The following is a 15,978-nucleotide window of genomic DNA, read 5'->3' as shown; positions in this document are numbered from 1 at the left end:
TAAATGTATTCATCTTTAAACTCCAAGCAGCTCATTTTTTTCGCTTTGATATTCTAGTTGCCTGCTGAGTTGCTCTGGTCCACACCTTTTTGTGTGTCCACATGTATACAAAGGACATAAACATTATGAATGCAGTCAGATATTGGGAGTCAGTCAGTTACACAAGTGTCTAAATAGAGCTCAACAGCCACGGAAGTAAGTTCTGCATCCATTTTCTCCATAGACATTTCGATAAATCCAAATATAACAAGTTTTAAGGCTCGAACCAAGCCAACACGTGATCCAGAGAATCTTGAGTGACCATAAAACATTTGGTTTAAACGAGAACAAAAAATAACAACGGGAACATTGCTATTTTAACTTACTTCCGTGGCAAATTACGTCACGAAAAGTCACGTGCCTGTTGAGCTCTATAGCAACCACATTAAGGCATACACGCAGGATGATAACACACAGGATGATAACACACAGGATGATAACACACAGGATGATAACACACAGGATGATGACACGCAGGATGATGATAACACACAGGATGATAACGCACAGGATGATAACACACAGGATGATAACACACAGGATGATAACACGCAGGATGATGATAACACACAGGATGATAACGCACAGGATGATAACACACAGGATGATAACACACAGGATGATAACACACAGGATGATAACGCACAGGATGATAACACACAGGATGATGACACGCAGGATGATGATAACACACAGGATGATAACGCACAGGATGATAACGCACAGGATGATAACACGCAGGATGATGATAACACACAGGATGATAACACACAGGATGATAACGCACAGGATGATAACGCACAGGATGATGACACGCAGGATGATGATAACACACAGGATGATAACACACAGGATGATAACACACAGGATGATGATAACACACAGGATGATAACACACAGGATGATAACACACAGGATGATGATAACACACAGGATGATAACGCACAGGATGATAACACACAGGATGATGACACGCAGGATGATGATAACACACAGGATGATAACACACAGGATGATGATAACACACAGGATGATAACACACAGGATGATAACGCACAGGATGATAACACACAGGATGATGACACGCAGGATGATGATAACACACAGGATGATAACACACAGGATGATAACGCACAGGATGATAACACACAGGATGATGACACGCAGGATGATGATAACGCACAGGATGATAACGCACAGGATGATAACGCACAGGATGATGACACGCAGGATGATGATAACGCACAGGATGATAACGCACAGGATGATAACGCACAGGATGATAACGCACAGGATGATAACGCACAGGATGATGACACGCAGGATGATGATAACACACAGGATGATAACGCACAGGATGATAATGCACAGGATGATAACACACAGGATGATAACACACAGGATGATGACACGCAGGATGATGATAACGCACAGGATGATAACGCACAGGATGATAACGCACAGGATGATAACGCACAGGATGATGACACGCAGGATGATGATAACACACAGGATGATAACGCACAGGATGATAACGCACAGGATGATAACACACAGGATGATGACACGCAGGATGATGATAACGCACAGGATGATAACGCACAGGATGATAACGCACAGGATGATGACACGCAGGATGATGATAACACACAGGATGATAACGCACAGGATGATAACACACAGGATGATAACACACAGGATGATGACACGCAGGATGATGATAACGCACAGGATGATAACGCACAGGATGATAACGCACAGGATGATGACACGCAGGATGATGATAACACACAGGATGATAACGCACAGGATGATAATGCACAGGATGATAACACAGGATGATAACACACGGATGATAACACAGGATGATAACACACAGGATGACAACGCACATGGATGATAACGCACAGGATGACAACACACAGGACAATAACGGACAGGATAACGCACAGGATGATAACACAGGATGATAACACACAGGATGATAACAATGGCAGGTCGACAGCTAACTGAGAGTATCCACTTCATGGGTACAAAAAGCAGCACCTCCATATTCAGCGGCTAATAGCAGAACAAACACAGACAACACAGATGTTTGTTTGGTGCCATGGTTGTCTGTCCTTGTTTGGAGATGTTTGGGCAGATTCGACATGTTCAATCCTTGTTTGTCTGTGTTTAGCCAGTGGCACACCAATCAAACATTCTCCAACAACTGCCAACATTGTTGTTGGCAGTTGTTTGATATTTGATTGGTGTGCCATTGGCTTTAGGGAGACCAGCCTGAAGGCAGCTCACAGCCAGCTTATGAACATGACCCAGGCTTCCACATTTGAAAACTAAAAGTTGACACTTGTAGCCCAGCTGTGAAATGGTCTGCTCCATCTGTTGATATTTCAGCATATTGGTTAGAAAGGCTTCCTCTAGGTTGTGGTCAAAGGTGCAGCCAACCTCTAGAATGAACACCTCTCTACGATGTTCATTGACAACAACATCATCAGGGGTGTTAACTGAGATATTAAAGAACACCTGTGAATAGTCACTCCACAGATTTCACATACCGTACCCAGCTTCACAGTACAATGTCTATAAAGCACACATGCAGGCATGTGTGTGCGTGTGTGCGCACGCATGCATGCATGTGGGTGGCATATATGTCAGCAACAATGAGTGGTGTGACAGGGCCACAGTGAGCAGTGGGTCCCCTGGTCCTGCTCAAGATGGATTACTGTGTGTATGTGTGTGTGTGTGTGTGCGTGTGCGTGTGCGTGTGTGTGTGCGCATGCGCGTGTGTGTATGCGCCTGTGTGTGTAGGTGTGTGTGTGCTTGTGCGTGCGTGCGCACGTGGGCGCGCGTGTGTGTGTATGTGTGTATGAGAGAGAGCTAACAGTGACGGATGGGCTGCTCAACACTCAGCGATGGGGCTGCCTGACACAGTCAAGTGCACAGTCTTACCTACAGTATGATGGCAAGGGGCTATAACACACACACGCACATGTGCAAACCCACCCACAAACACACACGCAACCACCCAGCCACCCACCCCCACCCACACCCACACAGTCCTCTATGACAGCAGATAGACAACATAACCTCTACAAGGAAATGTCTGTTTGTAACAGTATCTGTCTCGCTCTCTCTCTATCTCTCCTCTCATTAACTGCTGGCACCAGAAGGAGGAGGAAGAGGAGGAGGAGGCCGGGAGGAAGCCTGGGTCTCAATTAGGAGTGGTGGCAGATGGCTTAAGCGGAGAGAAGGCTTTATCATGGCCTGATCGCCTAAAACCTCTCCTTCACCACCTCGTTAGAATGTTGTCTATTTATGCCTTCTGCACATGTGTTTGTCTGTGCAAGTTGAGATAATCCAGGAGCTAATTAACTGGCGGAGCTGCAGCGGGCATCTCACACAGACAGATACAGTATACACATGCCATCGCTAATGCTGGATGAAGACTTCACATCTTCAGAAACAAAGGAAAACATAGGCAGCAGTCTCTTTTAAAATGGAAAATGCTCCCATCAATAACAGCGTTTGATGTATTTATGCGTTTCATTTTATGGTACAGTACATAAATGTAAAGCTGGGTTTGTGTAGGCATTTGATCTTTCTTTCATTTCTGTGTTTACCAATTAAGCAGTGAGAAAGAAATGTGAATTAAATGACGTCCCCTGATAGGATGGAAGCTACTATACAGCCTTCATTAGGCTACAGGAAGAGGAAGTACACTCTGGGTGGTGTTGCTGATCAAAGACAGAAGGATGTGAAGGTACTGTAGGCTGATGAAGCATTTACGTTTCTGTGACCTCATTTACTTTTACTTGAACACACATACAGTACATGATATCATTAATACTGAATCCATAATGTGGTGTGGTGTGGTTATTTAGCCTACAGTTTATTGTTCCTTTGATGTGTGGTCTTTGTGTATGTCTGTATGCATTGCACTGTGTAGGCTAATGTGGCTGTACCAAGTCCAAATTAAATTTCCACTCCATTAGTTGTACTTGGTACAGTAATTAAAGTAATTCAGTAGTCTCTTGTTCCCTATCACTGACTGTATATGTATCAAGTGTTTCCCCCATAGTCAGCAGGGAGGCAATACCTCTGAAAGGGCATTAGGAGATCCATTAAGCCCAGCATGGGACACTAGAAACATCTATAATAATCAATGCAAGTGCAAACTATACAGCTGTGCAAAACACACATCACTACAAATAGCTCTATAGAGCTAGCCCATCATAACGATTCAAAAGTAAACACTGATTGCCCATTTATAGGTCTGGAAGTGCAAAGTTATAAAGCGAGAGTAGTTTTATTTGTCACATTTACAGTGAAATGCTGTATACAGATTGGTTTTTGTAACTATGTTTACAGTCTCAGCGTTGACTAAACCGCTGCAGACAAAGGGGGCAGAGAGAGAGAGAGAGAGAGAGAGAGAGACAACAAGCAACTGAGAAATTGAGCAAGAGAGAGGGGGAGAGATGGAGGAGAGGGTGAGAGATACAGAAGGGGGAAGAGGTGAGGGAGCAAAGGAGAGAGAGGGGAAGACAGGGAGAGAATGTTAACAAAAGATTGACAGAGACAAAGCCAGCAAAAGAAAGCCAAATCAAAATAGCCGGCGAAAAATAAGGTAAAATCCAGGTATCATTCCCTCAAGAGGAACACAAACACACAGAAGAAAAGACCCAAAAGCCCCTGGACCACACCAACCCAACTTCAAAGACTATAGTGGCTTCAAAGGCCAACTGTTGCATCGCCTGTGTGGGGTCAAAAAGTTGTACTTGAACACACCGCAAAGACTACAGCCGACTGTCAACTAGCATGTTGTGCCCCTGCGTGCGACTGTACAGTACGACTGTGGATATACAAATCAGATCAATGAAACAAAGCATCACATCACTCTTTCTCACCACTCAACAGTTTGGTAATATGTACTGTATACAGTAGCTACTCTAATCCACAATATGTAGGATCAAAAGTTGCTAATGGCACTGTCAGTGTCGGCCCTTGCCTGGGCTTTTGCTTGTGAGAGAGACTGAGGGAGAGAGAGAGGGAGACATTGCACGCGTACCAATAGACCCTTCTCACGGGGGCCATTCTGTGTCGAAAAGGCAGGGTAAACAACACAGGTGTGTAAACACACTAATGAGGGTTTCCAAATTGCATGATTGGAATTTGGAAACCCTCATTAGTGTTGTGCTTGCACCTGTGTTTATTCTGCCTTTTCGACACAAAATGGCCCCCGTGAAAAGGGTCTAAAGGCAGGGAAGGCCACACAGCAGCCCTGTCTGTTTGTTTCTCTGTCTGTCCCACTGATGAATCCTATTGATGACATCATCAGTGATGTCATAAATCCCACTGATGACATCATCCGTGATGTCATAAATTCCCTCACACACACAAAGTCCCGAGAGAGACTGAGGGAGAGGGAGAGAGGGAGAGAGAGAGGGGGAGAGAGACTGAGGGATAGGGAGAGAGAGGAGAGGGAGAGGAGGAGAGGGAGGGAGAGAGGGGGAGAGAGACTGAGGGATAGGGAGAGAGAGGAGAGGGAGAGGGGGAGAGAGACCGAGGGATAGGGAGAGAGGAGAGGCAGAGAGAGAGGGGGAGAGAGACCGAGGGATAGGGAGAGAGAGGAGAGGGAGAGAGAGAGACTGAGGGAGAGAGAGAGGGAGACATTGTGCACACGCCAATAGGGCAGGCAAGGCCACACAGCAGCCGAGCTGCAGGCAAGACCGCACATCGGCCGAGCTGCGAATGCGAGCTGCAGGACAGGAGAGGATGCGCAGCGGGTGAGCCTAGGAATCAAGCGTGCAAGATGCCTAGTACCTTAAAAATGGCTAGGTCTAAAGAGGTGCCTCTATATTTACAAATGGATGACCATAAGAATTATACACAAAGAGGAGTTATATCCAGTAAGCTCTCACTGTAAGAAAACAAGTAGCATTTTAGTGACCAGCACAGGAGCCCTAACAGGACCACATCAGTCATTTGCACCCGCTCTTGATGTGTTGTTCGTCCATGTTTGCATATGTGTTTGAGTGCATGCATATGTGTGCTTGCAAGTTATGGTGGTAGACAATTTGATTGTATGCCTGTATTTCCTTAAACAATTTTGAATTGTATTTGGTTGTGTGCGTGTGTGTGTGCGTGTGTGTGTGCATGCATGCGTGTGTGTGTGTGTGTGTGTGTGTGTGTGCATCCATGCGTGTGCGCGTGTGTGTGTGTGTGTGTGTGTGTGTGTGTGTGTGCGTCCATGCGTGTGCGCATGTGTGTGAGAGAATGAGAGAGAGAGATTGCGAGTGCATACTGTATACCTGTCTTCGCCACATGAGCCATATGTGTATCTTGATTAAAATATGGCTGGTGAGACTTTAGGAACAGGTGTTGAAGTTATGCTTGAATTAAGACAGAGCTTGTGTATTTCCCTGTGATCTGATCTGTAGCCACAGGCTGTGTGAGTGTTTGTGATCTGATCTGTGATCTGATCTGTAGCCACAGGCTGTGTGAGTGTTTGTGATCTGATCTGTGATCTGATCTGCAGCCACAGGCTGTGTGAGTGTTTGTGATCTGATCTGTAGCCACAGGCTGTGTGAGTGTTTGCAAGTGTGTGAGTATAAATATATATGTCTGCCTCTGTATTCAACTTCCACTTGGGCATCAACTTCACCCGATTGACTGGTTTCTATCCACCTTATTTCTAGCGGCCATGATGCCTATGCTTGACACCCGTCTGGGCGAACGGCGCAAATCACTAATCAGGTCCAGCTTGGCAAAAATCTCGTTGATAAATATCCTTAGAGTGCAGTGCGCAGCCTACTGTGGCTAATGTTAGCAGCTAGCTAGCTATGTTACATGGCAGTAAAACGCCACTAAATGACCACATTTATTTAACTTTTAACCATTTCGAGTAACACTGTTTCCATACGGACTCCCAGCATTGGTTAGTTGTTTATAACGTGACTATATTTATAACTTTTATAACGTCCTCCAGTTTCCGGTTTATAATTCGGCTCTGCAGCCAAAGAGTATAACAAAGGAAATGGCAAGCTGCAACAATAAGTCACGTTAAACCGGAACTTGTACCCACAATTATTTGTACAGTGGGGCATTCAAAAATAAGGTGGATAGAGCATGAGCCGTGCGTCCGTACCCCCGTCCGTCGGAGGCAAAGCTTATGACCATCCACCACCCCGGCCTCAGCCCTACTTTCCACTCCTTTATTTCAAGAACAGACTGTCGTGGTAGTGTAGCGGTAGATTCCCTGCCTAGCAAGACGAGGATCGCAGAGGGTCGTGTTACCTCCGGCTTGGTCAGGCATCCATAAAGGCACGATTGGCTGTGTCTGTGGGTGGGAAGCCGGAATAAGGGTATGTGTCCTGATCGCTGCATTAGCGCCTCCTCTGGTCGGTTGGGGCGCCTATCCGGGGCGGAAGGGAACTGGTGGGAATAGCGTGATCCTCCCACATGCTACGTCCTGCTGGTGAAGCTCCCCACTGTCGGGTGAAAAGAAGCGGCTGGCAACTACACATGTATCGGAGGAAGCATGTGTGTGTCTATGGCTCTCCCCAGATCGGCAGGGGGGGTGGGGCAGCAGGGGGAATTGGCCAAGTAAAATTGGGGAGGGGAATCAGAAAAAATAAATAAAAAATAATAATAAATTATTTAATTGACCATTAGAGGTCTAGGTGGATAGATTGATATACCTATATATATATATATATATATATATGTATCTAGAAATGTTGATATGCAATGTATTTTTGCTTCAGAACATTGATTGTGAACAGCAGAAACATAAAATGGTAATGTTTTATTCTGGTGACTGCCTGGACTGAATTAATTACACAGCATGTAATACAGTAACTTGATTACTCAACAAAATAAATAAAATACACACACATGTGTCTGTGTGTGTGTGTGTGTGTGTGTGTGTGTGTGTGTGTGTGTGTGTGTGTGTGTGTGTGTGTGAATATAAGACCAAGTCAGGCTCTGACCAGCACTTGATTTCTTACTGCCACTTGTGGCACTACAGCACTAGATATAGACGTGATATGACATCTGTGATATTTCATGTGTCATTTAATATTGGGTACATTTCCACAGAATATTGGGTACAGCATTGGGTGCTCATAACAAGTTTTGCTGTGAGGACGGATGAGTGTTTCACAAGGAAGAATGAAAGAGAGGCGTAGAGATGTGTGTCTTTTGTCAGGAGATGAGTGAGTCACTGTGTACTGAGTCATGCACGTACAGTATTGAGCATCAGGGGAAACTCAACAATTGCTTCCTTAGGAATCATGACTTGTTTACAGGCTACCTTGACAAATATTGTATTTTATTTTGTTTACCGGTCACTGGTTGTTTTATGGATTGAAATATCTGTATCGACACTTATTAACATTTCCCATTACAGCCAATGGATACTGCTAGCTGGTCCTCTGACAATGCAACGGAGAGTGTAATGTGGCAACCCTCCCAATGTCTGTGGTTATACTGGTTGTTTCAGTTGCAGGTAACTGACAGGTAGGTAGGTGGTGGATGCCTTGATTCATTCAAAGTTGGCCTGTCCCCCAGCTCCACGAGAGAGAGAGAGAGAGAGAGAGAGAGAGAGAGAGATTCAGTGGTCGAGCGAGGTCAACAGTGAATGCAAGCGGCACACATATCTGTGTTTTGAATGCAGTCTACTCTACTGTGGCTCTGGATGTTTGTGTGTCAAGACGCACACACCGCCAGCAGCACAGAGCCTGTCTCCACACAGCAGAGGAGAGAGAGGGAGAACTGAGTCATTAAAAAACTGCGATTGTCCTATCACAGGCCAGAACCTTTGAATAAAAGAACGGACTATGCACTCTGCATGCTTATTGGTTTGGGGGCGACCACACCCCCCCCCCCCCCCCTCTCCCAAATAATGAAAACTTGGCCACCCCCACTTTTTTTAAGAAAGAAGCAGCCTCACACTAAGCAAAGGGATAGGAACCAGAGATGGACAATAACTTTCTCTGGTACTTAGCACTGCACAGTACATCTCACAGTACACATACACCCACTCAGTATGTCAAAGAAAGCATACAAGGCAAATCATAAACGTACTATAAACTATAGTCACATTCAAACACACACACACAAACACACACACACACACACACACACACACACACACACACACACCCCGACACACATGCGGAGGACATATTGGAGGTCACGAGAGAATCTGTGTGATCAATCTGCAGTAACCCTGATGGAAGTCGATACACTGCAGCTCTGTGTGTGTGTGTGTGTGTGTGTGTGTGTGTGTGTGATGAATCTACAAGTATACAAGCATGCATATTGGCATACTTGTCTGTATGTGTGCTTTCAATCTCAGAGGCTAGGGCGACAGCGAGGGTGTGTGTGTGTCACATAGAGAGAGAGAGAGAGAGAGAGAGAGAGATCAATAGACTGTGTCTCAAAGGTTAAGCCCACGGGTTCAAGGTCTTGGCTATGGAACAAGGAAGGGAAATGTTTAAGTGCAGAGTATTGACAGAAGAATCCTGTCTCCCTATAATAGATCAAACAATTTTGATAAAGCTCAATAATATATCTGAATCACCCTTAGGAAGCGAATCATGCGATTTTTGACGTTCACAGCTTGAGGGACCCAATGGTCTTGCAGCTTGGATTTCAGGTTTCGGGAAGGAACTTTGGGGGCTCAGTTTTGACATATCTCAAATAGGATTTAAAGAAAGATCTGGCTCCTCTCTCTCTCTCGTCCACTCTCATTCTTCCTGTTTGTCCTTGTTTCCCCCCTCAGTCATAGTCTTATTTCTTTGTCTCTTTCTTTCTCATTTGTTCAGCCGCTGTCATTCTTCGGCTTTTCAATCTGCCTTAATGTTCCTTTTCTCATTTGCACTCGTTGACATCTCTCTCTTTCTGCCTGCCTCTCTGTCTCTCTCAGCTCTCTGCCAGCGCTCACATACAGTACGCTCACACAACATCTTCCTATCAGCTGTGGCACGGCGGCGACCTTGAGCGGCAGGCTGCAGATTGGCTCCTGTGTTGATGATGCGGAGGTCGCGACCCCCGGTGCGTGGAATTAATGGAGTCTGTCGTAGGACGGCAGGGCCCTCGATACACACGCCCACACACACAGATGCCAATGCCGGTAATAGACGGTCAATGGGAAGTCGCAGCCCTTACAAACCTAATTATCTGAACTAATGGCATCATCAGCTGGGGGATACACAAACTAACACACACATAAACATACACACATAGACAGCGGCGCCGGCGTGTCCTCGTATTGCACCTGGATTGGAAATGTTTAATGGTATTATGCATAAACACACACACACACACACACACACACACACACACACACACAAATGTCATCAGCAGTCAGCGACAGGTACAGGTACTGTACACGTGCATACACAGCCCCTGTGTAAAGCTCCTACTTGTACATAACAACCATAACAAGCTGGAAGAGTTCTGATATGACAGGGCAGGAATTAGACTATTTTAGACTATTAGATTATCCACAAGGCCAGTTTTGTATGCCCTGTTTTGAATTGGCCGTTGTGGACATCAATAGTAGACATCAATAGTAGTGAGATGTTTCTCTCACTCCCACAAGGAACATGGGTAAATTGTAGCATCTACCAATAGGCAGACGCTGTGAGGCATTTAGGGGACATCCATCATTTGTAGCTATACAGAAAATAAGATGGGTTAGACTTGCGTTATCATGTGTTACTGGACATGTAACTAACTTTGTAGTCTGAGCCATCTTATATAGGCTACTATATGTGCTGTATCACAAGGCAGCACTTAATTTTTAAGCTGTGCAGCCACTTCTATAAGTGATTATGTGTGTTTGAGCATGTGTGTTTGTATTTATCAAAGGCCTAAATGACTTAATTCCAGTCCTGATATGACAGCAAAAAGTGGACCGTACACACATGGAATGTACACACGTCGCGCACACACATAGAAAAATAACAGCAGTAGTGCGTGCCTGTTACAAACACCGGCGTTAAAACAGTCATATTTACAAGCAGGCTGCAGCAAAGTACTACTTAATTCCCCTCCTAGCTGTGAGCATACAGACAATTGCTCTTGTTGAACAATATTGCTCCTTGGAGACTAGCAACCATTATGATCTGTGTTTTTAGGCTACTAAGCCAGCAGGGCTCTCTAAAGTATGCATACTAATTAAACCCGGAGTTGCTCCCTGACAAATGTTCAGGACCGGATGCTTCTATGATGCCTTGGAGAATTCAGCCGATGTGAGACGTTCGCCCAAACATTTCACACTTACTCTTTTTTGTGGGCTGGCCTAATTGGAATAGCTCCGGTAGACAGCCTGTGTTTATGGTGAACTGTAACACCTCAAGTGAAACTGTTGCTGGGTACCAGGGAGACAAAACAAACCAGAAAATCCTTGAGTGTTTGGATTTCTTCTGCTTGAGTCTGAACGTTGGTGGGTATAGAGTACCGCAGGGATGAGATATTTTTTAGGCTTACCCAGACTTCCTGGTTCCTATGTGTAAAAGTCAATGGGGTTTTTGTATGGGGATTTCAGTCAAATGCATGAAATAAGGTCTGCGGTTAACAAAGGTTTCTGAAACAGCAAACTTTTTTCTTCAGCAAGATAATTTTCACAAATGAGGATGCCTTTTGAAGCATTTTCTGACAATCGTGTTAAAAAAAGGCATTTATGCTTCTAAAATCATAAAAATCCTCATTTGTGAAGATCTTGCTGAACACAAAGTTTGCCGTTTGTTAAACTTTTGTTAACCACAGATTAAGGATGGTGAAAATGTTTTTTTCTTCTCGACCGACGCTCATTAATCAATCTTTAACCGTTAACCGACAAAATTAAAATGTACTATTTATAGCTTAATCCATTCCTCCGACTGGCATACAAAGCAGTTAATAATGTGTAATGAATGATTGTTTGATATTTAGTAAGTAAGTAATAATGGCAAGCAGTTAATAATCAATGCGTATGGGCGTCCGGGTAGTGTAGTGGTAGATTCCCTGCCTACCAACACGAGGGTCGCAGGTTCGTATCTATGTGTAACCTCCGGCTTGGTCGGGCGTCCATACAGGCACGACTGGCTGTGCCTGAGGGCGGGAAGCCGGATTGGGGTTATGTGTCCTGGTCGCTGCCCTAGCGCCTCATAGCGTGATCCTCCCACATGCTACGTCCTACCGGTGAAGCTCCCCCTGTCAGGTGAAAAGAAGCGGCTGGCTACTGTGCATGTGTCGGAGGAAGCATGGTGCTAGTCTCGGCTCTCCCCAGGTTGGCAGAGGGTGGAGTAGCGACTGGGGCAACAATAGGGCAGCATGAAGATAAATTGGCCAAGTATAATTGGGGAGAAATGGGAAAGAATCAGAGGGAAAAAAATCTATGCGTATAAATGGATCTCGCTCTCTAATGCGTCTAATGTACGCATATTATGTCTGTCATGTGGCGATGCAGTAACTCTGTACAAACAGTCCGTCTCCGGTCGGGCATGTGTTGTAACAGTAAAGAGTAACTTGATACTTTCAATCGTCAATTAACGCTCCACTCTCAACACGCAGAGACTTAACTGAAGAGGATGACACAATGAAATGTGAAGACACAATTACACAGCACATTGCCTGCATGAGTTGTATTTAAGAAATAGATTGTAGGCTATAGCTTATTTTTCTTTTACCATGATGCAACACACTTTTTTTATTACTTGGGGGGGATGGGAGGATTAAAAAATGTATGTATGAACTAATAGTATTAATTGGTTAACGTTTAAACGGTTGGTTAACAGTTAAATGGTTAACAGTTGACATCCCTACCACAGACCTTATTTCAAGCATCCCATACAAAAATCCAGGTCTTCCGGACTCTTTCCTGCGGTACACTATTGTCTTGTGTGCATTGAATCCTTGTTTTGTGTCCATATTGTAAACAGACAAATACGAGTGAGGATGTGAGGACCCAGTTGTGGCTGTGGTGCTGGGATGGGGGGAAACCAATTAGAGTTGACCACCTGCAGATTTATTGGAATGCAAAAGGCACAGTTCCCCCATGGAACATCTGTGGAGTAAAACCACTTCCTCTCCAATGTTGCAAAATTATGTGGGACAGTCTAAGTACAGTATAGTGACTCAGCAAGCTAGACATCTTGTAGAGGAAGTACCGGTACTTCTTGTACAACTGTAAGTTGATTTATTTTGCATTTTAATCTCTCTCTGTGCCTTGTCCAATTCTGAAGTCGACAAATCTGGTTATTAGTCATTTGAATTCAAATGGAGGCAGTTGAGGTCAAGTCTGCTCAACAAAAAGGTACTGTATGGCACAGTTGAATAAAAAAAATAGAGATGGGACTGATTTGTTCTAAGTATTCTCAGAGTAGAATACTTAGAATACAAAGATTCTCCACCTAATTACCAAGTCTACCAAGTTGTTGGCCACACCCCAAGGACTTCCAATTTTGTTTTTATATATTTATCAAGCCGTTTTAGCAAGGAATTATTATTAAGTATTATTCTATTGTACAACTTTTTCCTAAGAGAACTGAAAAGTCTGTTCTTCCATGTTGCTTCATCTAGTTAATTTCCAAAACATATATCCATTGGGGATAAAAGATAAATGCCTTCTATCTTAATCATTTACTTCTTGCATTCTATAGAGAGTGCACTCTGTCAAAGAGTACCATAACATATTTGTGCTATTATTTTCAAATGGTGGATATGTCATTTTGTAGAGAAACTCTTCATACTGTATTCACCTTATTCTTTGCCCACACATGGACGCTTCCGCATTACGTCATTTCGTAATAGTATTTCCGTTTTGACTTGCCAAAAACCCCGCAGGCAAAATGGCCGCGCACACTCCGCTCCTAAAGTGGCAAAATTACTCCCCCATAAACTAACATATCTTGGCCAATACGTATGTAACATACAAAATAAAACAACCCGTAATATCTTAATTTTATGTAGAATGCAGAGGACATGTAACTGTTTAGTTAAACTTGCATTCCAGGAATATTGTGCTCTTAAGATGACGTTAGTGGAGTCGAGGCTGTTGCGTCCTGAAACCCACATAGGTTGCGTGCTCAATGGTTGCGTGCGATTCGAGGCGTAACCTATGTGCGTTTTAGCGTAACCTATGTGCGATTCGAAATAACGCATCCGAGATAGAAACGTTATGAATATAGCCACGTTATAAACAACAGACTAACGCTGGTGATCCGTATGGAAACAGTGTTACTCGAAATGGTTAAAAGTTATATCAATTTGGTCATTCAGTGGCATTTTACTGCCATATAACATAACTAACTAGTGGCTAATATTAGCCACAGAAGGCAACTAGCACTGAACCGGAAGAACAAATACGTTTACGTTGAACGCGGAAGAGAGAAAAAGTGGGCGTGGTGAATAAGGTGAATAGAGGAAAGAGTCAAGTTGTAGTGTCTTACCTGTACATTTCTTGGGGCTGCCGGGTCGTTTTCCATGCATCCCCAGCTTACAGTTGAAATTCTCCTCCCAGAACTCGGCGAACCAAACGTTCCTCCTGTTGTTGGACAGCGAACGGCTACGAAAGTAACGGTCAAACGCTGTGGAGAAGAGAGAGGATGCTAAATTAAAAAATAAAATAAGTGATATCAAAATCAACTGTGATTTTAAAATAATTTTTGAAACTGATTAAGGTTATCCTATTCGTCCATTTACCCAACGTAACTAGAATTTCGATTTAGTTGCTATAGTCTACCTGGCCATAACATGGATGGAACTAGCCCCATTTGTTCCCTCGCCCATCGCCAATGCCTGGCTCTGGGACTCCGCGGTGAAACAACCATTTAAATCCAGTCTTTCGACAGCCAGGTGCTGAATTTACAACAGAGTGTGTTTGATATTACTATCACAGTGCACCACTTGCACACGGCGAGCAAACAACATTGCAGTCACATGGATATGGCAGCGCAGTGAACAATTCCAGCACCCCTGAGAAGCAAAACATATCATGGAATACTCAAACTCCCAAGGTTCCTGTCGGCACTGGGCCACCTCTCCTCTTAAATTCAGCAAAGGTTGTCGAAAGACTGGATTTAAACGGTTGGTTCACCGCAGAATATCATTGTAACACCGCCGGACAAACTCCAACACATCCAAGAGGAATATATCTGCAATAAGATGTGGGAAACGGGTAAGAAACCATTTTGTCCCCTTGGTACCTCACATCACGGATAGTAACCTTACTGTATGTGACGGAGTCCCAGAGCCAGGCAATGGGCGAGGGAACAAATGGAACTAGGATGAAACCAGCATCCTTCTGGTTACTCCCACTGCCAACCCCACTTTTAGAAGTAGTTTAGAACAAGTCTGACTTGTCTAGGTATGTCACTAGAATTTTCAGACTACATCTAGTCTTTGGTGGCATTTTGATACCATTAATTTTGAGTCTACACATTGGAATGACCGATAGCATCCTATTGAAGCACCTCAAGCTGTTTCACGGGGATACTATAATAATATACTATATATTAATATACTGCTATATTAATCCCTATATTAATATACTGCTAAACTGTGCATGCATTAACTGAGTATTACTGTGATTTGGTTTTGATTGTTCTCACATTTTCATTATAGTCTGCAGTGCAGCTATGCTGGGAGGCCTACCGGTATTGTCAATGTAATTCTGCAATCTTACACATTATATAATTCATCCAAAAGTTAAATAAAGAAGCAGAGACATTTCAGCATTCATCATGTTTATTTAAATAGTTTGCAATCTACTCTCACCCCGTGTATTTTATTTCTCTCCTGTCTTGGAAATTCCTCATTTAGGGTTGGTGTGCAAAACAGAGGCGGACAAGTCCAACCTCATTCAAGGGGTGGCAGTGGAATGTGTCAAGTGTGGTTGAGTAGAGGGGGGACCAAACTGGTTAAAGTATGTATCATATTTTTAATGAC

General features: G+C 43.9%; 1 protein-coding gene across 2 annotated transcripts in view; it reads right to left on the bottom strand.

Annotated features, from left to right (window-relative positions):
* Positions 1 to 15,978, bottom strand: part of grm8a (glutamate receptor, metabotropic 8a) — a gene marked incomplete at both ends in the record, with an annotated part of 1,167,224 nt that overhangs the window by 779,946 nt on the left and 371,300 nt on the right. For both annotated transcript variants that reach the window (XM_083656991.1, XM_083656990.1), the window contains one exon: positions 14,481 to 14,618. In XM_083656991.1, the coding sequence (XP_083513117.1) occupies positions 14,481 to 14,618 (138 nt within the window). The remainder of the gene's footprint in view (positions 1 to 14,480; positions 14,619 to 15,978) is intronic.

This window comes from Poromitra crassiceps, assembly GCF_964638095.1.
Source record: "Poromitra crassiceps genome assembly, chromosome: 2".
NCBI lineage: Eukaryota > Metazoa > Chordata > Actinopteri > Beryciformes > Melamphaidae > Poromitra > Poromitra crassiceps.
Note: the sequence above shows the minus strand (reverse complement) of the source record. Positions and strands in the feature narration are given on the sequence as shown.